General features: G+C 35.4%; 1 protein-coding gene across 4 annotated transcripts in view; it reads left to right on the plus strand.

Annotated features, from left to right (window-relative positions):
- Positions 1 to 26,134, plus strand: part of Naaladl2 (N-acetylated alpha-linked acidic dipeptidase like 2) — a 1,298,244-nt gene that overhangs the window by 698,157 nt on the left and 573,953 nt on the right. For all 4 annotated transcript variants that reach the window (XM_085836003.1, XM_085836001.1, XM_085836004.1 and 1 more), the window contains one exon: positions 12,956 to 13,075. In XM_085836003.1, coding sequence (XP_085692129.1) covers positions 12,956 to 13,075 — 120 coding nt within the window. The remainder of the gene's footprint in view (positions 1 to 12,955; positions 13,076 to 26,134) is intronic.

The raw sequence follows: 26,134 nt of genomic DNA on the forward strand, positions 1-26,134 counted from the left end.
TTGAGTTCTATATATTGGATATCAGCCCTCTATCAGATGTAGGGTTGATAAAGATCTTTTCCCAATCTGTTGGTTACCTTTTTGTCTTATTGAGAGTGTAGTTTGGCTTACAGAAACTTTGTAATATTTATGAGGTACCATTTGTTGATTCTTGATTTTATTGCACAAACCACTGGTGTTCTGTTGAGGAATTTTTCCCCTGAGCCCATATCTTCGAGGCTCTTTCCCACTTTCTCCTCTATAAGTTTCAGTGTATTTGATTTTATGTGGAGGTCCTTGATCCACTTGGAAAGGAGATAGGAATGGGTCGATTTGCATTTTTCTGAATCAATACAATGCAGATTTTGTTTTGTTTTGTTTTGCTTTGTTTTTCACTATTGCTCTGTAATACAGATTGAGGTCAGGGATAGTGATTCCCTCAGAAGTTCTTTTATTGTTGAGAATAGTTCTTACTATCCTGGGTATTTTGTTATTGCAAATTTCTCTTTCTAAATCTATGAAGAACTAGTTGGAATGTTGATAGGAACTGCATTCAATCTGTAGACTGGCTTCAGCAAATTGGCCATTTTTTCTATATTAATCCTGCCAATCCATGAGCATGGGAGATCTTTCTATCTTCTGAGACTTGAAGTTCATGTCATAAAGATCTTTCATTTGCTTGGTTAGAGTCAAGCCAAGGTATGTAATATCATTTGTGGCTATTTTGGAGGTGCCATTTCCCTAGCTTCTTTCTCAGCCTGTTTATCTTTTGAGGAGAGGAAGGCTTCTTTTGTTTGAGTTAATTTTATATCCAGCCACTTTGCTGAACTTGTTTATCAGATTTAGTAGTTCTCTGGTGGAATTTTTGGGGTCAGTTAATTATATGATCATATCATCTACAAATAGTGATGTATTGACTTCTTCTCCCTTTCCAATTTGTCCCTTTGACCTCCTTTTGTTGTCTAATTGCCGTAACTAGAACTTCAAGTCCCATGTTGAATAGATAGGGAGAAAATGCACAGCCTTATCTAGTTCCTGATTTTAGTGGGATAGCTTCAAGTTTCTCTCCATTTAGTTTGATGTTGGCTACTGGTTTGCTGCATATTGCTTTTACAATGTTTAGTTATGGGCCTTGAATTCCTGATCTTTCCAAATCTTTTAACATGATGGGATCCTGAATTTTGTCTAATACTTATTCAGCATCTAATGAGATGATCATGTGGTTTTTTTCTTTGAGTTTCTTTATGTAGTGGATTCCATTGATGAACTTCTATATATTGAACTATACTTTCATCCTTGGGATGAAGCCTACTTGATCATGGTCAATGATCATTTGATGTGTTCTTGGATTTGGTTGGCAAGAATTTTATTGAGTATTTTTTGTATCCATGTTCATATGGGAGATCGATCTGAAGTGCTCTTTATTCTTTTGGTCTTTGTGTGGTTCAGATATAAGTAATTGTGGCTTCATATAATGAATTGAGTAGTGTACCTTCTGTTTATATTTTGTGGAATAGCTTGAAGAGTGTTGATATTAGGTCCTCTTTAAAGGTATGAGAATTATCCACTAAACCCATCTGGTCCTGGGCTTTTTTTTTTTTCCGGGGGAGGGGAAGACTATTAATGATGGCTTCTATTTCTTGAAGGGTTATGGAACTTTTTAGATGGTTTATCTGATCCTGTTTTAATTTTAGGACCTTGTGTGTGTGTAGAAAATTGTCAACTTCATCCAGATTTTCAAATTTAGTTGAGCATAAACTTTTTAGTAGGATCTGATGTTTTTTTTTGAATTTCCATGTTATATCTCCATTTTCATTTCTGATTTTATTATTTTGTCTCTGTGCTCTCTGTTTAGTCTGCCTAAGGGTTTATCAATCTTGTTGACTTGCTCCAGGAACTAGCTCCTGGTTTTGTTGATTCTTTGTATAGTTCTTTTTGTTTCTACTTGGTTGATTTCAGCACTGAGTTTGATTATTTTCTTCCTGCCTTCTTCTCTTGGGTGTATTTGCTTCTTCTTGTTCTAGAGCTTTCAGGTGTGTTGTCAAGCTGCTAGTGTAAGCTCTCTCCAGTTACTTTTTGGAAGCACTTATAGCTGTGAGTTTTCCTCTTAGCACTGCTTTCATTGTGTCCCGTAAGTTTTGGTATGATGTTTCTTCATTTTCATTAAATTCTAAAAAGTTTTTAATTTCTTATTTCTTCCTTGACCAAATTATCATTGAGTAGAGTGTTGTTCAGTTTCCATGTGTATGTGTGTTTTCTTCTGTTTCTGTTGGAATTTAAGATCAGCCTTATTCAATTTTAATCTGATAGGGTGCATGGGATTATTTCAATCTTCTTGTATACATTATGGCCTGTTTTGTTGTCAATTACATGGTCAGTTTTGGAGAAGGTACCATGAGGTGCTGAGAAGAAAGTATATTCTTTTGCTTTAGGATGAAATGTTCTATAAATATATGTTAGATCCATTTGGTTCATATCTTCTGTGAGTTTCAATGTGTCTCTCTTTAGTTTCTGTTTCCATGATTTGTCCATTGCTAAGAGTGGGGTGGTAAAGTCTCCCACTATTATTTTGTGGGGTGTGATGTGTGCTTTGAGCTTCAGTAAAGTTTCTTGTATGAATGTGGGTGCCCTTGCATTTGGAACATAGAAGTTCAGAATTGAGAGTTCGTCTTGGTAGATTTGTTTCTTTTGACCAGTATGAAGTGTCCTTCCTTATTCTTTTTGATAACTTTTGGTTGAAAGTCGATTTTATTTGATATTAGAATGTCTACTGCAGCTTGTTTCTTGGGACCATTTGCTTGGAAAATAGTATTCCAACCTTTTACTCTGCGGTAGTGTCAGTTTTTGTCACTGAGGTGCATTTCCTTTATGCAGTAAAATGCTGCACCCTGTTTATATATCCAGTTTGTCTTTTTATCAGGTAATTGCATCCATTGACTTTAAGAGATATTAAGGAAAAGTGATTGTTACTCCCTGTTATTTTTCTTGTTATAGGTGACATTATGTTTGTGTGCCTATCTTCTTTTGAATTTCTTGAAAGATGACTTTCTTGGTTTTTCTAGAGTGCACCCAAGATGCAAGTTATATATAATGGCATATTTTATTTTATATAGCAGCCATTCTTCCTCAATTAAAGTTTAATTTTATCAGACATGCTTAATTCTTTTTCTAAATTGTGCATTGCATTACTGAACACTGATGGAATGGTGCTGTATTTTTACTGTTTACGTATCTTTATGTAAAACCTTTATATTAGCTAGAAGCAAAACATGGAATATTTAAACAATTTAAAGGTACTATATAAAATTCCTTAAGAAAATAGAAGAACCAATGTTCGTAATATTGCAACATACTTTTATTTTTTGCGGTGGTTTCTGAGGTTTGTGGTGAATGCATGTGTACTAGATGTTAATCAGGCTTCTATCCTATGTTGGTGGAATGTGTCTTGTAGTAGAATTTCATATAGCCAGCAGAGACTTGAAGAGTTTCTACTACCAATTAAATTTAATTGTGTGTGTGCTTGTGTGACTCTGTGTGTGTGTGTGTGTGTGCATGTGTAATATTTTTATTCTAAAACTCAAAACTTGATTTGACAATACATACGTTTTCTGGCAATAACAGCAACACATTTTATATCAATGAAAATATAGGGAAGGAGTCAACACTGTTGTCTTGGCTCAGAAGCCATGAGTTTAACACAATGTGAACCATCTTACACTCCAAGCCCTCACATGCCACCTTATTTCTCTGTCCTCACTATTGTTCTGTTTGGCTCAAGTAAATTCAAATAGTTCATATTAACCAAACCCTGACCAAAAAAAAAAAAAAAAAAAAAAAAAGAAAAATAAAAGGAAAAGAGAAACCCCAACTCAAGCAGAACAACAAATCAAGACTAGCAAATCTTTGGACTAACTCTTACCTAATTTTTTCAATTTCTCTTGACAAGCACTGAAGATTTCCTGATCATGGGGAAATTGAAAAGTCCCATTCCCTTAACCTGGCTCTCCGGGAAGACTGGAAAAACATTAGATATAAATTCTGTCAACCTGAATTCAGATATCACAGAATTTTTACATACTTATCTTATCAGTATTGTATGTTAGACATTCTATTTCATATAATAAACTGTTTTCCCAAGCATTTGTTCAATTTCACCAAAGTCTATGAATATTACTCCTGACCAATTTAACATTTTAAAAGTTATTTAAGCCCCTAATTCTAGTAAAGAAGTTCTTAAAAATAAAAATAAACCAATAATTAAAAAGGAAAATTGGAGATGGAATCAGATATGGAAATGTACTCCTTTGAAATATAACTTCAACTGAAGAAATTTTTGAAGGCCTAAATGAAGTTACACACACACACAAAACCTTGGTTTCAAGGCCTTAATATGACAAAAATGTTATTCTTGTGACTTAGGGGAAGACATTTCAGTAGGTATTTTAATTCTAAAATATAAATGTTTTACAGAGTGTGTAAGTAGATACATGAGGAAGAATGTACAAGTGACTTGATATTTTTCAAATTCAAATGGTGTGATTAAGATATTCAAAACTGAAACTGTTCTAGTTGACCATTGTATGTTATACAAAACATGTGCATACATGCTGCAACAGTGTGTTAAAGGGTCGATATTACACTGACACAGAGACTAACTAGTAGGGAATTGGTGCTTCTCTGACCAATTCATATCAATCCTGAGTAGATGCTGCTGCTAATTCAGATGTAACTCCTTTCTGATTTTTCAATACATTCTGTGCTCATGAATTTCTATGAGGCAGAGCCATTAACAAGTTTTTAAATTATTCTATTTTGACGGCCAGCAAAGCTCTCCACAACTTTCGCTTTTGACAAGGTTATTTGCAGAGGAGGAGTTCTCCTTTACTTTGAAGAGCTGTCAGATCCATTCATCATAGGACTGTTTTGTTAAGCTTCCAATTTGTGCTTTCTGGTAACCGTCTAAAGAGCACTTGTGGTATCTCCTATCTACTCTGAAAACCCACTTAGTGCCAGCATGATGGATGGTGTGTTTTGCAAATCCTTTGTAATTCATAGTACACTAGAAAGGTGACATTGTTACCCCATAATAATGACAGGTGGGTCAGTCAAAGGGTCCTAAAGAGAGTTGCCTTGTCAGATGTAAAATACACATTAAAATGGATATATAAATAATTTAGTGTGCGTATGCTTAACATCAGGGAATAAAAAGACATTTATATTTTAATAAAATAAAAATAGCAACAATAGTAACATCACAGCAATAGAGACATTGGTCAGGAGGTCTTGCCAAGTGTAATTAATTTTGTGTACAGAAAATATGGCTTTTAGCTAATTCCTGTGCAAACATATTTTTTTCTTCGTTGAAACTAGGCTGACTCAGACAAAATGTAATGCAATATTTTGGTTCTTACATGTTCTGCTTTTGAGACAGGGGATTTGTTCAGAGATCCAAATATTTTAGGAATGGGTTTTGTAAAGTTTTAATTTTTGCTCAGGAGACAATCCATTTAATAAGATTATATGGAGAAGCTTGTCTTCAACAACACTTTAATTTTATATAAGATATGTTGTTGTTGATATATTTATTACTACCTGCTCTATAGGAAGCAGAAAAGTATACCCTATCAGCTGCACAAATTAGGAATCATCGAGTATCCTATTCCCTATTGATCTTCTCCATGTCGGGGCAAAAATGACAGTTACAGTCCTAAATATATATTATATATATATATATAAACTGCCTGATACTGGAAAATATTCAAGTAACGTTGACAATTATTGTTATTTGGCAGAATGTAGGCACACTTAAATGAAGAAGTTAGGAGTATATCTAAACTTCATTTCAAGAATTTAAAAATTCAAAATAATTATATTAATCATGCTGTGTTGACATAATCGTCAAACCTGTTTATCGTGACAAATATTAATATTTATGAAAGGAAAAAAACTTGATGGCTCAAGGAGTGAGATTTTTTTATTTTTTGAATATTGAGCGGTCCACCATGACAGTTGGATCTGATGACTATGCCTGGCTTTTATGTGTAACTCGCACGACAGAGTAATTTAGCACATGTCTCTGAACACTATGTCAAATATTTTGCTAGAAAGTAATAAAGAAAATAAAAAAACATATCAGTAATTTTAAAATGTCTTCCATAATTTGCAATCTCTCAGATTTGGAAATGAAAAAGGACAGAGCTCCAGGCACTTGGCTCTAATTGATTTTTGTTATACATAAAAACAGCAAAAACCTGGGGAAACAAGGTCAGAGTAAATTATTTCAATCTCGTGTGCTTTCACCTGACGCCATAACTAACGCTGGAACGCAGAACAGTTCTGTGCTGGTAATAATGCTCTAGCACTTTACTTTTCTTATTTATTTTTCTTTGTGGATTCCATGTTTTGGTAATCATGTAGCAGACTAAGATAAATGAATGTGAAAACAGCTACATGCAGCTGTTACCAATAAAAATTATCTACAAGCAACCAATTCTCCAAATATGAATTTCTGTTCCTGGTTTCTAAAGATCTGCTCACTTCTCCAGTGAAATGTGAAGGAAAGTAACAATTGAACTCTTTGGGATCACATCACAATACATATGGGGTCTTTAATGTCGAAATGTTAAAATATACACATTTGACTGTTTATTTCTAAAGATTGGGGGGGGGGCATGGTCTTTCTCTGTAACCCTAGGTGACTTTATCAGCTCTCCTTGACCTACTGAATATGGAGATTAAAGGCAGGAGTCAAAATGGCCAGACCTATTTATAATGCTATTAAATGACTATTACTATCATACAATTTGATGACTATTTTTTAAGATTTACTTTGATTTAAAGACTATGGCTTACAAAGATAAGTCTGATTTTCTCAGAAATTTCAACCCTATCTTAATGTTTGAAAGTATAAATGTTTAAGTATAATAAATAGGCTACAGTAATAACTAACTTATACCAGTATGGTTTAAAACATCAATGTTTTCAGAATTAGAGAGTTGGTGACAAATCCCAATGCTTTGCGTCACATCATTTCAAATTGATCTAGTTGCTTTTATATGAAAAATCACTTCATGTCTCTCACATGGACTTTCAGAAAAGCCCTTCTGAATGAATTTCAACACTTCCAATATCTTTACTTTAATTATCTGAACATCATTAATTAAATAGAGCACTTTGTGGTTATTAATTTGTTATTCATTATATTCTAATGAGCTACTAAAGGAGTGATTCATCTAGAATTTAGGCACTGGCTCTCATTTATATAAAAGAACATACTTGCTATTTGCCAATACATTCTCAAGGGCTTTCATATGCCACTCACTGCACAAGGATCTCAGTAATAATAATGACATCTTTAGATCCTGATATGCATAGTAAACTACCCAATAAAAATGCTGATACTATAGAAGCAATACTTAAACACCATTAAATTAATGTTTTGTAAATTAATTGCATCTGCATCTTCAGAAACTACAATACAAACTGGAAAGATATAATTTTTTGAAGGACCAGCAGTCTCAATTAATCTGGATCCCTGAGAACTCTCAAACACTGGACCACCAGCCAGGTAGCATACAACAGCTGATATGAGACCCCAACACACATACACTGGAGGGAAGCCAGGTCTGGGATTAGTCAGAGAAGATGCACCTAACTAACCCTCGAAAGATTGGAGGCCCCAGGGAGTTTAGAAGTCTGGTGGGTAAGGGCTGGGGGTGGAGACATCCTCATGGAGTCAGGGATGGGGGTGGAGGTATGGGATGTGGAACAGTCAGAGGGTAGACTCAGAGGGGAATGAAATCTGAAGTTATAAATAAATAAATAAATAAATAAATAAATAAATAAATAGTAAAAATATAATTGTATTTGGTATTCCCTTCTTTAAAATTCCATAAGCAACCTAGCTCCTATCTCCTCCTGTTATATGTCATAGCGGCTGTCAAAGCACTAGGATCCTGTATCAGCTGGTTATACAGAATCCATAAAAAGGGAGCAGGAAGTGATAAATGTATGTATTCTGATGCTCAGCTTGTTTTCTTAATTCTATAGAGTCCAGGATTCCCATCAAGAGGGAATGGATCTTCCCATATCAATTAATGCTATCATGATAACTCCTTAGCAGGTATCCCCAGAGACCCAACTCTTTGCTTGCTCTGCATTCTTAAAATTAAGAGCTAACATTAACTGGAAGACATGGACACATCTCTTATTTGATTACTTTGTTATTTCATTGGTTTTCCAGCTTTTCTGGTTTTAGATACTCAGTTATGGTGTGTGTGTGTGTGTGTGTGTGTGTGTTCTAGATGAGCTTGTCATCTTAACAGAACCCTTTGTTCCTAACAGTATCTCATTTTTGAGATGTCATGAAAAAGTTATGCCGACTATGTTGAGAGACATAAACAAAAATGAAAATTCAAATTTCCAACTTTTACTTAATTGGATCAAATATAGGAGTAGAGGTTTTTGTCTTTGCCCACTCTCACACTGTCTTTCATTATATGCTTTAATTTCCTGGGTATAAAAATAAAGATGATGACAGTAATCTCTTTTTGACTCTTATCAAGATGTGAGAAGATAACAACTATACCTTGTTTGTGTTTAGGGGAGTGTGGCCACACAGAATGCTTCTGAAGACATAGCTTTTAGGGCAACAATAATTTTTTTATACCAGAGCACAGGTTCACTTGATGATTAATTTTTCATTTCGATTCTCCTCATTAGGACTCTTCTCACTTCATTCAACTGTAGAAATACAAATGTCTCTCCTCTCTGTGAGTTATGATCCGTGTTTTCTACCATGTTCTATTCTTGTTACACACACACAGACACACACCACACACACACACACACACACTCCATTTATTCATTTTCTCTTTGGTTGCCTCCCTGTACTGTGTTCTGAAAACAAGAAGATGATCCTGGCCACTGTATAATTTACAAACTCCTGATTATCCTTATTAACACATGTATGCTTCACAAAGTATATATTTCATTAAAAGTCTATATTATCCCATTGTGTGGTACTTATATGAACACAAATGAGAATCTATCAGAAGTCCAACTTCCTTTTTAATAAACTATATAGGTTTGTCATGTTTAATAGATTATATTATAGCCATCTGGCTTAATTAAGTCTATCAAACAGAATTTTAAATTTCTATACCAATTATCTTTGGGATAATGCTAACTTTGATTGAGATTCAGTGTTTCTAAATGGTGTGATTATTGACTTTAAGGGAATAAAGCTGAATAGAAATTATAAACTTAACCATCTTATTTGGAAATAGTACTCCCTATTTACATTTGTTTTGTGCATATGTGAGCTGTATAATTAATATTTGATGTAGAGTATTTTAAGTATTTTTGTTCATCTTATGTTCTTGTTTTTAATTAATAAAATAGGTACCTGAACTTCATTCTAACACTTTATTAATCATCTACAGAATATTTAGTAAACATTACAATATCCATTTAAATAATCTATAAAAGTTCCACCACAAAATACTGGAGTATCAAGGTCAAGGAAATTACTGTAACAGATAGTTATTATTTTCTTACCTCACATCTATTTAAATATTTGACTCAAAATACTTTTACTTCTATATTTGATTTGTTTGCAGAAAATGCATTCATTTAAAATTTGTATTTGTTCTATATAATTCATTATATTTTATTTGTTTAAATCACCATATCATGATACTTTTACTCCCTCCCATTTCAAATAGATTACCTTTCCTTAATATTATCTAGATCTCTGGGAATGTTTGAGTGCTCAGAGTGTAAAGTCTCATGAAACCTGATATCCCAATTTCAATCTGTAGAATTCACAGTAGTGGGAAGACTAAACCAATGCCTGTAGTAAGTTGTCCTACGAACTCTGCATGTTCTTCCTAAAAAAAAAATATGTGCCTATGCACATAATACATACACACATACACATGTGAGCACAAGTATGCATATATATATCATAATTATCATTATCATCTTCAAGATAATAAAATAAATTAAAATATGAAATGTTTAAAAACCCAGTGCTTCTTCAGTAAATTAAAAACATTTTAGAAGCATTTTGCTTCATAATTGTAAATTATTTTTGATAATTTCATCATTCATGAATATTATGTTTACACCCATTCAAGCCTTCCTTCTTCCCTCACCTCTTACAATGTTCTCCCAACTCCCTCTCAAGTCTGTGACATTCTCTTCTATAATTACTATTATCCTAACAGAAACACATGCACATACACACACATATGCACATACACATATAAAGACAGCCTATTGTGTACTGGGTTCATTAAGTGTTGCTCATGTGTACATGTATTTAGGGCTGGCTACTTGGGTATAGATGATGTTCATGTTAGAGGTTATCTTTGTTAGATGATCAAAAGGACATCTATCTCAGAAAACTGGTTCTCCCTATCTCAGAAATCATTGATTACCTTTATTTCTTTGTCTAAGAGTAGAGCCCTGAGAAATTTCCCACATGGCATTAGCAGGTTGACTGGTATGATTGTATAGAGTTTAGATTTCAGGTGCACAGCACCACTGTCTACTAGAAGTGCATCACCACTAGAAGACACTATCTGGCATGATGAACTAAGGTTCTCTGACTCTTACAATCTTTCTGTTCCCCCTTTGTGTGTCTGCTTAAGGTCTAATTATTCTTCCCAGTGCGTACATCTTAAGAGAAGGAGCCCTTCAGAATACATAGGAAATGTTTTCTTGGGCTCTGCTGTGGTTTAGGTTGTCTGCTTTGAACAGAACATTGATATGTTAAGCCCAGTTCTTAAATATGACTGGTTTTGGATACAGTTTCTGAAAGAATATCAGGATTAAAGTAGTCCTGTTGGTGGAAGCTGGTTTTATGTAACTAATTGCTCTTGTTTGAGGGACTTAAAGGTTTTATGAGAGCAAGAATGTGCTATTTCTCTCTCCCTCCTTCCCTCTCTCTCAGTCTCTCTCTCTCTCTCTCTCTCTCTCTCTCTCTCTCTCTCTCTCTCTCTCTCTCTCCCTCCCCCCTCCCCTCCTTCCCCAACCCCCTCAAGTAGAGAATCAAGCCAAAAAGCAATCAATCAACAGAAGCTGATTTTACAGGCATTTTGGTATTTTATTCTCAGCCTACAGAACTTGCAAAAAAGTAAACTCTTATTACTTAGGCTGCTGAGTCAGGAGAAGTGTGGGGTGCCAGTAGAACACACCAAGACAAAATGATTATCAGAGATTCATGTTTGATGGTTCTCATACAGAACGAAACAAATCTGCAAATAATTTTACTTTGTGTGGTGGGGTCGGGATAGCGAAGTGTTGTATGTGTCATAAATGTCTGTTTGGGAGGAGTGCTCTTGTCCTCACAGATGTGTGGAGGACACAGTCTGATGTTAGCTGTCTTCGAACACCTGTCATATTGTTCTGGATGCAGAGTCTCTCACTGTTCCTAGAGCTCATCTATCTACAACCCTTTGTGTCACAGTGTTGCAGGGATTATCTTATTTGTCCTCAGGGCTGAGGTTATAAGCTAAGCTTTTTGGAAATACACTAGTGATAGTTTTATAATTGTACAAAGGTAAAATACAATTTATATTAGGTAAGGTTTGATACGGGCCTTGGTGTATTAGTAAAGTTTTGAAGATGTTGATAATGAGAGAGCTAAAAGTGATGGTAAGTGTTATTCATCAACTTGTCTGAATCTAGACTTATTTAGAGGATTAAATGGACTTGTAGCCTTGAGGATGGGAGACTATATTTACAGCATGAACTGTGATAAGAAGAGTTGCCCACTGGGAGTTGTACCTTTGCCTGGTTTGGGTCAAAGATTTTGTTCTATGGACTATGGAACTGGGAATTAGCATGTATCCAATGCTTCTTGACTGCTTATAATACTTAAGAGTTTTTTGAAACAAATTCCTCTGCTCAAAGAGATTATCTAAGGACACAATATCTATGTCCTGCCTGACACCTTAGTTTTGCTTAGAGTCTGAATCCCAATCTCCACTGCACTGTCTTCTTCCTCTCACCATTTCATCATCCTGTCTATGGGGAACTATGATTTTTTAAATTTGAATTTTGAAAGAATATATTTTGTATTATGTTATCACTGCAACCATTAGTTTAATAACAAACATTACAGAAAGCAGAGCTGGAAGGAATTGCCTTGCCTGCTAGGAATGTCTTTGATGGGTCGTCCAGTTCAGAATTTTGCAAGAAGGAAAGCAGTAGCAGGAATCCAGACTACTGTCAGAGGTGTCATATAATCATAAATGTTTTATTTGAGAAAAGGAGGGGACTTTTAAGAGAGAACGTTATAAGAAAAGGGTGTGGTGGAATTGTGGCACAGTTTTTTGATGCCATATTTTCAAGACCAGAGCACCATACAGTATCCGGGTGGACAGACATAACAAATGAGCAGCATTGTTATCTGGTCATGTAAACAACTTGAAGGAGCCTCCCTTGAGGAAATGCCTCCATGAGATCCAGCTGGAAGGCATTTTCTCAATTAGTGAACAAGGGGGAAGGGCCTAGCCCACTGAGTGTGCTGCTCGCCCTGGGCTAGGAGTCTTAAAGCAAGCTGGCCATCAAGGGGAAGTAAGCCAGTAAGCATCATTCCTCCATGGCTTCTGCATCCACTCCTGCCTCCAGGTTCCTGTCCTGTGTGAGTTCCTGTTCTAACTTCCTTTTGTGATGAGCAGCAATGTGGAAGTATAAGCTGAATAAACCTTTTCCTCCCCAAATTGCTTTTGGTCATGATCTTTTGTGCAGGAATAGAAAGAAACCTAAGACAAGCAGTGACTAAGATGTATCCTTGTGATCAGAGGCATCATTGTAATCTATTAATAGAAGGTAAAAATTAGGACAGAATGAGAAATAAATTTAAGTTGCATTCAAGGATTTGAGTCACTGCAAACAATTGGGTGACTGCCATTACATGACATTTACTGTAAGACTTTATTTTTCCTTATATTTTCTCCTTTTTCAGGGTGATGTCATCGATGTGAGTTATGGAACTATGGATGATTTAAAACGGATTACAAAGTTGAGAAATACTACAAATCAAATTGCACTCCTGAAATTAGGAAAATTACCACTACTGTATAAGGTTAGTCCAAAGGCTTCTATTTAGTGATAGAGTAAATCAACTCTTTTGTGCTTGTCATATAGGTGCTTGTGAAATGAGACAGAGAGAGAGAGAGAGAGAGAGAGAGAGAGAGAGAGAGAGAGAATAAATTGAGATCTTTATGGAAAAGTTATTGATGCTCTTATTAGATATGGTAAGGTATTATTAGACCTTATTCTGCAGATAATTGAAGTTTTTCTTATCCAATCTTAAAAGTTTTGGTAATTATCAAGCCTAGAAATATTTCCATGAATACTGTTGGATGACCTAGTAAGAAAAATGAGGCCAGGCATGGTGGCATATAATTTAATCCCAGAACTCAGGAGGCAGATGCAAATAGATCTATGAGTTTGGGGCTAGTCTGGTCTCCTTGACTCCATGTTTCATATAAACAAGTGAGAGAGAGAGAGGAGAGAGAGAGAGAGTGTGTTACTGGTTTCTTTGAGTTAATATTTGTCCAACTACTTTCTTGAACATGTTGACTTGCTATAGGTATTTTCTAGTAGACTTTTTGGGGTGACTCACATACACTATCATATCATTGTGAATAGGGATACTTTGACTTCTTCCTTTCTAATTTGCATCTCTTTTATCTCCTTTGGTTATCTCATTGCCCTAGCTAGAACTTCAAGTACTATATTGAAGGAATGGAGAGAATGGGAAGCCATGTCCTAGCCCTGATTTTAGTGGGAATACCTTAATCTTCCCTCCATTTAATTTGATGATGGCTATTGGCTTGCTCTGTATGGCCTTTCTTATATTTAGTTATGGCCCTTTGCTTTCTCCAAGACTTTTATAATGAAGGGATGATCATGTTTGCTATATCATATGATTTTTTTTCTATATCCAGTGAGATGATAATGTATTTTTTTCCTTTCAATCTAATTATATAGTAGATCATGTGGACAGATTTCCATATGTCATTCTACCCCTGCACCCCTGGGATGACTCATACTTGATCCTAGTGGATGATGTCTTTGATATGTTCCTGGATTCAGTTTGAGAGTATTTTAATGATTATATTTGCACCGAGTTCATAAGAGACATAGGTCTGAAATTCTTATTCTTACTTGAGCCTTTGCATGGTGTAGATATCAGGGTGCCTTTGGTGTTATAGAGTGAACTTGGTAGTGTTCCCTGTGTTCCTATTTTGTGGAATAATTTGAGGAATATCGATATTAGCTCTTCTTTGAAAGTCTTGTATAATTCTTACTAAAACCACCTGGCCCTAGAAATTTCTTTAATTAGGAGACTTTTTATGACTGCTTTTATTTCCTTGGGGATTATAGGACTATTCAGATGGTTTAGGTGGTCTTGATTTAACTTTGGTAAATGATGTGTGTCTCGAAGATCATCCATTTCACTTAGGTTTTCCAATTTTGTGGTGTACAGGATTTTGAAGAAAGACCTAATTATTCTTTGGATTTCCTCAGTGTTCATTGCCATGTCTCCATTTTCATTTCTGATTTTGTTAATCTGAGTATCGTCTCTGCCCTTTAGTTACTTTGGCTATGGGTTTTTATATTTTGTTCCAAGCTGGTTAGTTTGTGGCTGCTGATGTTTTCCCTGGGGAGGCAGAATGCTCTAAGGCTCCCACAAGGACTGAAGAGCAAGCCCAGAGCTAGACGATGGCGCATGTATTTATAACTAAATCAATGTCAGATCATGCACAGCTGCATTTTATATATATATATATATATATATATATATGAATGAAGACAATGATGCAATGATGTTATTTTTGCTGGATAATCTTTCAAAGCACAATAACTGATTTAAAACAGTCACACATATTTGCAGAAATCTTTCTCAAGCAATTTTTTCTATTTGATGAAAGAAATAAGAAGTACAGTGTATACATATTGTCCTATTCTGAAAAATGATTCCACATTTTTAGAGGTGAACTCAATGGATATTTTTTAGATGGAAGTATTATAGAAAGTAGTGCCTGTTTATACATGTGTGTTTCCATGTCCTCTGCTTTTTCCCTCTCAGGGAGTCCAGACACTGCTGCACACTAGGATAGAAGGATGTAGGAGAGTCTGGAAAGGGCAGGATCTCTGGCTGACTGTAAATAAATGAGCATGAGTGAGTCTGTAGAGGGTGATGCTTCTCCAACAATTAGTGTTACAGTTCTTTTAGGCAAAGGCCTTCTCTGGTGATCCTTATTGAAATAACTCCCCAAGACAGTTTTAGTTTGTTTAGACCTTTGTTCCTGGCAGGCTTATATGTATACCATTTACTCAGAGGGAACAAAGGGTTATATAGTTTGGGGGAAGGGGATGAAAATATCCATCCTGGGCAAAGGGCATTGATTGAAGGGTAAGGCTCCTGACATGCATCTTTATAATGGGGAGGTATTCTAAGAATCCATGGTGCAGGACCGTGTGACTTTCCTCATATAGTTGATGTTCAGTAGGTCTGGCATGCCCCAAAGAAGAGGAAGCCCAGTTGACAAAGGGAGTCTGCTATTTTGCAAGGAGCTCAGGGCTTTCTACCTTAGCAGCAGGGTTTACTCACAGATAGGTATGAGTCTAATATACTCAGTCTACTAATTATAAAATGTGACAGGGTAGATTTAGTAATTAGTGGTATCTCCTCCATCTTTACACTTATCTGAATCTATACATTTTATATAATTTTGTATTTTATAAAAAACTTATTTTAAAATTTCAAGTTAAGATGAAGGAGTGGTGGCTCAGTACTGAAGAACACTTGCTATTTTTATAGCAGACCAGTGATATACCTTGCATGTCTAGCTGTAGTTTTTCATAATTTCATGCTACTAATATAGCTACATCTTGCCTCAACAATGAGTCTTGTTCATGGAATTCAAAGCTGGTTAAAACGGTTCATGACATTTCTTTACCATAAACCTTCTTCGCATATTTTGGCACTATGCAAGCTAGCAGCCAGACAGGAGGCTACTAGATATGTTCAAGCTTGAACTTTCTACTTCATGAAAAGAAGCTATGTTGTGCCTTCAGCAAAAAGGATCTTATCTAGTTCTGAGAACAACTCAGAACAATGGTAAGAGCCCATGTTGTTTGGAGAACTCTCAGGCCTCTTTAATGAATGGAATCTTTCTTTTTGTTGATATAATATTTCAGTTATGCTGTATATAGCAATGAGCAAAGAGTTATGCTTTATGTGAGTTGTGGCAATGGGGCTGAGAATATATGAAAGGAAAGAATTAATTTTTCCTATTGAAACTTTTTAAAATATATATTTTTCCCTGCAATAGGGAACCTAGACTGTTTCAATGGTAACTTTAGAATATCTTTGGGTAAAACTTATCTAAGTGTTGTCACTGGGTAAGTTTAGTGTGATTCTACATTTGAAGGAAAACTTGCTTCTCTTTTACCTCTAAACAATTTTTGCCAATATTTAATTAAGAAAAATAAAAGGCAAACATTATCTTGCTCCTTCTCGAAGATGATTTTATTCACTGGATAATTTAGTGGCATACTTCACACCTAATTCTCAGAAGTAATTACAGGAGACCAATGCCTCCATAATTTGTAATTTTAAGATTCCTGGATGTTTCTATTTGCCATAGAAAACAGACTCATAAGTAAGCACAGTAGTCTTAACTCATTTGAAAGTAAGATAGATTTTTTTTCAGAATGCTTTCCCCATTTTACCAACTTAAACTATCGTTTAAATGATTTAGACCAATATATTGTATCTACAAAACACATTTTGACTTAAATATAACTTCAGTCATAATTTACAAAAAGATGTTGAACTGTGTCATTATGATCACTTAGAAATCAGTCTTCAAGAAATAATTTAGAGGACCAGCAAGATAGTCCTGTAGTTGTAGAAACTTGACGCCAAGAATAATCACCTGAAATTGATTCTCAGGACTCACTTGTAGGAAGAAGAGAATCAACTTCTACTTGGTGTATGATAACATGCACATGCCACAGAAATACCTAAAGAACACTTGCACAAGAAATAAATGTAACTATGTATTTCATTTTAATTCAATAAATACATTTAAAGTGTTAATTAAAAATTAAAATAAGTAAATTTAGAACAAATATATATATATATACACATATGAATATTTCACATTGCATTCTTAATATTTAAGTGTATCTTATGTCTTAATACTAAATGTGTGTCTAACAAACCCTCCTGTGTTGTCTAAAATTAACTGCATAATTTATAAATCATGGATATTGCCATGCTTAACTAATCACAAAGGCATTTTCGCACTTATATTGTAGTACTGAGATCATTAGATATTGAAAACTATCAAATCATAACCAGTGACACAATGTGTTATGACTGACTTTGTTTTGCTGCTTCTACTGTAACATAAAGTCTTACAATAATCCCTCAAGTTTTCATTCTCACTTGCTAGCATGGAGGGTCTAGGAATTTTATTTTTCCCAATTAAATATTGCTATATACATTTGTAAAAAGAACAGAAAATGTAAAGAGAAGAAAAAAGTGAAGTAAAATGGAAGAATGGATAGAAAAGAAATAGAGGAAGAATGGAAAGCTGGGGATAAGAGAAAAGACGACAGGAAATTAACAATTGAGGGGGGAGGGATAGAAGAGATAAAGGAACAGAAACAGAGACACTTTGTCCTAATATAATCCCTAAAACCATCACTATTTGTAAATGTTGTTGTAAGTTACTCTAAAATATAAAAAAACCTAGCCTACAGTTTTGGAATTACTAACATAGAGAACATACTATGGAGAAACCCTTTTTCACATTTTAGACGTTTCTATTCCTCCCATCTGTCATTGGCAAAGTTTTACATGTTTCAGAGCTTCACAGTGTCACTCACCTTGTCTCTTTACTCTGTGCTCAATCGTATATTTGTTTGAAAGAGTAAAATAGAACAACATGCAAAATTACACCAGAAAATGCTTACAGCTTACCAGCAACTCACTAAGACAGATGCAGCCTACCATTGGACTAAAATCGGAACCAATCACAAGGAAGAGTTAGGAGAAAGATTAAAGGAACTGAAGGGGATTGCAACCCCATAAGAAGAATAAGAGTAACATCTAACCCAGATCCCTAAGAGCTCCCAAAGACTAAGCCACCAACCAAACAGCATACATGGGCTGAGCTGTGGCCCCTGGCATATATGTAGCAGAGGACTACCTTTTCTGACCCGAGTGGGAGAGGATGTGCCTAATCCTGTACAGACTTGATGTACTAGAAAAAGGGGATGCCAGGGTATTTGGGCTGAGGTGTTTGGGTGGGTAAATGTGTCAGAGGGGTGGGTGGGGAAGCACCTTCTCAGAGACAAAGAAGAGAACTACAGAGTTATTATCAGCCTCAACTTCAAATTTCATTGTAAAACTATATCAATAAAGAGATCAGCATGGTATTGACACAGAAGAAAACATGAAAATCAATGGATTTGAACTGAAGCCTCATACAGGAATCTACACACCTGTGGACACATTGTATTTGTTAAAGAACCCAGAAATTCATACTAGAAGAAGGCAGCATCTTCAACAAATGGTTCCGGAAAAACAGTGTGGCCATTTATAAGATCTAGAAAGATCCATCCTTATCACCCTGCATAAAACTTAACGCCAAATGGATTCAAGATCTCAACATAAAACCAGACAATAGTAAACGTAATAGAAGAGAAAGGGCATAATAACCTTGAGCTCATTGGCATTTGAGATTTTAGCAGAACATCATTAGCATAGGCACTAAAATTCACAATGAATAAAAGGGACCATATGAAACTTAAAAGGTGGGCACTACCATTTGGATGAAGTGGCCTATAAGATGAGAAAAGATTTTTACCAACTACAAAACTAATAAAGGTCTAATATTCAAAATACTTAAAGAACTCAAACTATGAATCAAAGAAACAAATAAACAAATTTTAAAAACTGAGGTATAATGAAGGAAATACTAATACATGAGAAACACTTGAAGAAATGTCAAACATTCTTATCCATCAGGGAAATGTAAACAAAACTACATTGAGTTTTCATTTCATACCTGTCAGAATGGCTAAGATCAACAAAACAAGTGAGTGACAGGTCTTACTGGCAAGGATGTGGAGTAAAACGAGCATCAATGCATTGCTGTTGGGAGTGGAAATGTATGTAACCACTATGAAAATTAGTGTGGTGGTTCCATAGGAAGATGGGTAATCAATCTACCTCAAGATCCAGCTATACCACTCTTGGGGATATTGCTAAAGGATGCTTCATCCTACCCCAGAGACACTTGATCACCCCTGTTGTTTACCACACTATTCATAACAGTCAGAAATTGGAAATGACCTAGTTGCAAATTATATCTTGCAAAACACATGAGCTTCTGGGCTAATATCCACTTATCAATGAGTGCATACCATGTGTATTCTTTTGTGATTGGGTTACTTCACTTAGGATGATATCCTCCAGATTCATCCATTTGTCTAAAAATTTCATAAGTTCATTGTTTTTAATAGTTGCATAGTACTTCCTTGTATAAATGTACCACATTTTCTGTATCCATTCCTCTTTTAAGGGACATCTGGTTACTTTCTAGCTTTGGCTATTATAAATAAGGCTGCTATGAACATAGTGGAGCAAGATGTTAGCTGTTAAGTCGATGACAAGCATGCTACAACACATAAAACCAGAGAGGACAGATAAGTATACATATTTTAAGAGATTACAAAGGGAAAAAAGTAGATTTCATTAGGAAAGGAAAATGAAATAGATTGTTATTGGTGATTGGGGTGGAGCAAGACTTCAATGGAAAGGGTAATGGATTGTGGGGTGGATATAGGAAGAGACATTTAAAACTTAGTGGCATTTGAGAGGTAAAGTGAGACCCTAATACAGTCGAATTCTAAAATATACATTATATAAAAGTGTTCTAAATAAAATTACCAAATAATGGGATAGATAGAGTCCCAAGTGGCCATGCATTTTCACCAAAGTAAGTTTTCAGTAATGGGATTGGGTTACATCTAGTGGAACGGTAGACCACAGGGGCCCCAAGCACATACCCAAACATCCTTGGCTATTGCCAAGTATATAGACTGTTCTCCAGAAACTAAAAGTGAGACCCAATTGCTAAAGTGTAGTGCCCATCTGAGAATTTTGTTTCTTTTAAATGACACAGAATTACTACAAGGATATGATTTTGTTTGTATCCCAAGTGTGGGATATAGGGCAGCTTCAGATTGTCCAGAGCAGCTGACTATGATTTTCCTTTTGCTCTAGCAGGGGTGTGATTTTGATAGCTGCAGATAGTTTCTGCAATTGTGTGAAACTGGAAATCCTAGAGACATTTTAAAAAGTGTATAAATACTTGGGTTCATAAAGGTAGGGTTGGTTGTTGGTTATTGTTGGTCACAATTTGTTAACTAGTTCTGCACAAAGAAGAACCAAGAACAAGAAGAAATTAGATATTCTGCCAATGACGATCAAACTTGTACCAAGGAAATAATGCTTATAACTAGTAGGAAGTCATCCAATGATAACATTGTCCCCTTTCCTACTTCTGACTTTATTTACTTTATCAAGGTATCTCTTTTCTTTCTTCTCTATCCTTTTTTCCTCCCCTCTCTAGTATTGGGGGTTTGCAAAGGTAGAAAAAATTGTATAAAGAAGAGAAGGAAGAACCCATAAAGTAACTACACTGAAGACAACTCCTGTGAAACTCATTGAATATGGCGATGTATATCTGGTGCCAAAATATAGTCTTTCCCTATGTTCCAGCATCTTTGGTACAGGAAATGACTCTGTATGCTATCAAAAGTGAACCACAAATGCCCATCTAGTCATAAACCCTTTCTCTTATTTACTGCCTACAGGACATGCTAGAGCATTGTGGGACAAAGCTTATATAACCAACCAATAATTGATTTGACCTAAATCCCATTTAACAAGATGGAATGCACTCCTGGAACTTCTTGGGTAGCCAATAGATTAGATACCCTAGGAATCTCAGGCCAAAATAAATAATAATGATCAAAAATGTAGACAGATATATAGTAACTCTTAATGTTGTTCTGCCATATTCATAGATTGGTGCCTTATTTAACTATCAACACAGAAAATTCTTTCTGAACTTGATGAAAACCTAGACATCCACAAGAAGCCCTAGAAAGAGATTGAGAAACCTTGGAACAGTCAGCCGTAAATTGGCTTTCTTAATCACTCCCCTCTCCTCAGAAATTAGGGAACCCTGCAGGAAAAGAAGCAGAAAGAACTCAAGAGCAAGGAAGGATGTAGAATACCAAAAGCAAAACAAACAAAACAAAACAAAGAAAAACAAAACAAAAACAAACAAACAAACAAACAAACAAACAAAAACAAGGCCCTCTAAATCAGCATGAGCAAAACTCCCATAAACAGAGATTGAAGCAGCAGGCACACAGCCTGCACTCTTCTGTACCAGGTCCTCTGCATAAATATTATGACTTCCAGTTTAGTGTTTTTATGGAATTCCTAAGTGTGTGAATGAGTGAGTCTCTGATTCTTGTGCCTTCTCTTGGGCTTTCTTCCTTATGTTGATTTATCTTGTACAACTTTGTTGTGATAACATTTCTTCATCTTATTATACTTTCTGTTATAGTTTTAAAAAATGAATGGATGAATGAATATCTAGCTGCTAGGGTAAAGGTTAAAAATTAAACTATCATTTATAACTTCTGGGAGAGGGAAAATAATTTTTCTCCAATGTAGTAAGCTGGTTTTTATTCATCACTCCATATCTAGTCCCATGTTCAAAAATATTTGACCAACAATAAAAGAATAAATAGATCAAATCTATTTAAATTTATTAACTGTTTTAAATAATAAAAATAAAAGCTGCATGGTGTAATGTATCTAAATGTGAGTTCAGTAGATGTCTCTATTTTACAACAAATTACTATTTAATCAGCTTTACAAACTATTAATATACCAAAAATAATCTACTTAAAATTTGAAACAACTTCTACTTAATAAAATATTATTTTAATTAGTAATTGTTAACATAAAACTAAATTTATTGACCTCATATATTTTCTTAACCATTCTTTAACTAAATATACACATACAACCTGCTTATATAAAACCTATCCAGAAAGTTTTATGGTCATGCATATTATAGTTAAAGCCACATGGTTTTTGTTTGTTTGAATAATGAATATTTTAAAAGAGCTTTTATTAGAACTAAAAATTTACATTTCATTTGCTACGGTTCCATTTATTATTGTCTACACATAAAGTATTTTATGTATTTTTATTACATTGCATTTTTATTACACCTGGTATCCTAATTAAATATACAAATTTCTTTTTTCATTTACTTAAATTTATAATAAATTAATAATAGTTTGGTATGATCATCTAGATAAACTTTAGAGCACAATATTATTTGTTCTGACCATTATTAGAATAATCCCACATTTTGAATAACTTATTGTTTTAAAAAATGAAATAATTAACTAGTTCGATTAATTTATAAAACTAGGATAGATAAATTTAGATTAATACTCATAATTACATAACTGATATCAGCAAGTTCTTAAGAGAAATTCTCAGCCTTTCCATTCCAGTTATAATTGTTTCTAATCTACATTGCTATATTTGATCAGACTGCTTATATTATCAATGCTCCTTTCAACCTAGAACTAGTGTGCTTATGCATATAAGACTAGAGAGGAAGCATGTGCACTTATAGGACTTTTGTAATTCTCGGGATTAATTTTATGCAGCAATGGCATATCAAGTTGCAATAAGACTAGGGACATCGTCTCCTGTTAAGGCAACACAAGGCAACCCACTTGGAGGAAAAGATCCAAAAGGCAGGCAACAGAGTCAGAAACAGCCCTTGCTCCTGTGTTAGGAATCAGTCACATAGGAAGACAAAGCTACACATGTGTAACATATGTGCCTACTTAACTCCCAAGCAGGCTCCTTGGTTTGTGGTTCCATGTTTGTGAGCCTCTATGAATCCAGGTTAGTCATTCTTTGAGGTTTCTTGTGGTGTCATGGGTACCTCATTATTATTATTATTATTATTATTATTATTATTATTATTAAAAATATTATTTTTTTTGATGATACCAAACTTTCAACTCAGTTTTATATAAACTCAAATTCTGGAATTCGTTAAAATTATACCAATGAAAATGGATTTAATCCCAAAGGGATGGGGGGATGCTCTTTTGATGATGGCTGAGCATGAAAGTGACCTAGGAGTAGAACAGAATGCCATTAGTAATCATTTTATTGCTACTTTTTATTTTTAGAACGGTGATATTTTTATTTTGTTTTTTAGTAAAAGATTGAGAATATTACCCTGATAATGACAGTGGTGATGATGATGATAAATTTTAAGCATGTCAAAGAATACTTACTACTTCAGTTTTGAAAATTATTTGTCATGTAATATTTTCTGTTTCTATTTTTCTTCCCCAACTTCTTCCAGATACTTCTAACCTACCCTCCCAACCAAATCCACACACTTTTTTTCTCTTCCTTTATATGGAAAAGAAGCAAATGGAAAGGGAGAAATAAGAGACAGTTAAGTGAGGGAATATGGGAGAAACAGTTAAACCTAAGGGTCATTTGAGGGGTTCTATGGAAATGTCATACCGAAGCCTCCTAAAATATATGCATATTTGACGGGTATCAAAAGGGAGCCAACAAATAACTGGGAGATGGAGAACCAAGTGAACATCTCACATTTCGAAATGAAGACTTCATTTCTAGCAATGGGTTATATCTAATAAAGTTCCTGGCCAAAGGAACAAACACCATGAAAACTTTCAATTAACCCAAGCAATTACCAGACTATTGTTGCTCTCTACAAACTGATGGTTAGCCCCTATTGCAGAAGATAATGCCCACAGAACTAATTGAAAATACAGAACTTGAATTGGTGTCTACCTAGAGCCTTTACCACTACTATCTAGTGCTCATGTTACTAGAAAAGTCTTCATTTTTTGTTGTTGTTGTTTTCTTTTTTTGTATATGATTTTTTTTTCTTTTACAATTCAAATGTTAAACTCTTTCCTGGTTTTCTTTCCGGAACCCTCATCCCATCCTCCCTCCCCCTGCTTTTGTGAGGGTGCTCACCCACCCATACACCCACTCCTGTCTCCTTGCCCTGGCATTCCCCTACACTGGGGCATCGAGCCTTCCTGGGAACAAGGCCTCACCTCCCATCGATGTCCAACAAGGCCATCCTCTGCTACATATGTGACTGGAGCCATGGGTCCCTCCATGTGTAGTGTTTGGTTTGTGGATTAGTACCTGGGAGCTCTGGGGGCTCTGGTTGGTTGATATTGTTGTTCTTCCTATGGGACTACAAACCCCTTCAGTTCCTTTAGTCCTTTCTCTAACTCCTCCATTAGGGACCTGGTGCTCAGTCCAATGGTCGGCTGTGAGCATCTGGATCTGTACCTCAGGAGACAGCTATAACAGGCTCCTGTAAACAAGCATTTTCTGGCTTTCGCAATAGTGTTTGGGTTTGATATCTGTATATGGGGGCAGTCTATGGATGGCCTTAATGAAACCCAAAGGAAAAGGCAATCTGCATCCCAGCTTCAGAGATACTTTTAAAAATAATTATTTAAAAGTACCTGTGTATTATTTCTGCTTTAATTTCAATACATGATCTCCAATAGACAGTTTTTTTATGTTCTCAGATACCTGCAGTAGAATGGTGACTGTTGAGCAATGAATGAAGTTCCTAAGTTTGAATGAATGACTTTTGAAACTCTGTGCCGTTCATAATGGGACACCAAGGTCTGCCTTCCAAAAGCAGCATACTCTGAACCTCTGAGCTGTAAATTTACCTATTTTTCAAGAATATTTAAATGACTTTTCTGAGACATTTGCCATGCTTTGGTCTCAGTCTTATCTCTTCAAAACTGAACAAAGAAACTTTCGGATTGATTTCAAATGCTTCAGAATGAGCAGAATAGGAAAGGATGGAGGAACTGTGAAAACATGTAAAACTCTTCATGGAAACCGATGGGCATGGGAGTGTTCATCTTGTGATACCTGTACTTCTGTTGAATTCTTTTAAACAAAAAATGCTGGCTACAATAATTGAGGGCAAAATATAGCCAAGATTCTCAACAGGTCCCTGGAAATGGTTCTGACTCTCAGCAGCAATTGAGCTAGTGCTTCTTCCATGGGAGATGATGGAGGGCTTTCAAGAAAAGCTCTCCATTTGGACACAATTTTTCATTGATGTGAAGAATCTTTTACTCAACTCTGCTCTTACTCAATAAGGCATACTAATCAGAGGACTTGGATTTTCCAATTTAACTGTCCAAAATTCAACTTGACTCACAGGGGGGAAAGTGCCACTTGATATTCTGCCGGCAAATAATGGTAAAAAGCAAGCAATGGACTGGATGTGGTCATTTCAGCTTAAATCACTCTTTATACAAATTGACTTTTCATCAGATTAGTAGCATGCAAGAAGGCAGAGTCTAGGCCCCCTAAACAAAGCAAACAAATGAATTTGAGACTTGGAAATACTCTTACCATTATCATCTTAGGTTTCATGTTTGTTTGATAACCAAGCAAAGTTGATAGATTCGTGGAGTATGGTAAGCATTTGATTAATGTCTATAAAAAGTTTAGTGTTGCCGGGTGTGGTGGTGCAGACCTTTAATATCAGCACTCGGAAGGCAGAGGCAGGCGAATTTCTGAGTTCGAGGCCAGCCTGGTCTATAAACTGAGTTCCAGGACAGCCAGGGCTATACAAAGAAACCCTGTCTCAAAAAAAAAAAAAAAAAAGTTTAGTGTGAGGGTCCATTGTGCCAGCTGGGCTTTTGTGAAGTCATCCAACACTGTTGATTTAGCAGCCTGTTAACATCGTTGTTCATTGAAATACTTATGAAACTCAAGAAGAACGAAGACCAAAGTGTGGACACTTTGCCCCTTCTTAGAATTGGGAACAAAATACCCATGGAAGGAGTTACAAAGTTTGGAGCTGAGACAAAAGGATGGACCATCTAGAGACTGCCATACCCGGGAATCCATCCCATAATCAGCCTCCAAACTCTGACACCATTGCATACACTAACAAGATTTTACTGA

This window comes from Mus caroli, unplaced genomic scaffold, assembly GCF_978045245.1.
Source record: "Mus caroli unplaced genomic scaffold, Mus_caroli_1 scaffold_3, whole genome shotgun sequence".
Lineage (NCBI taxonomy): Eukaryota > Metazoa > Chordata > Mammalia > Rodentia > Muridae > Mus > Mus caroli.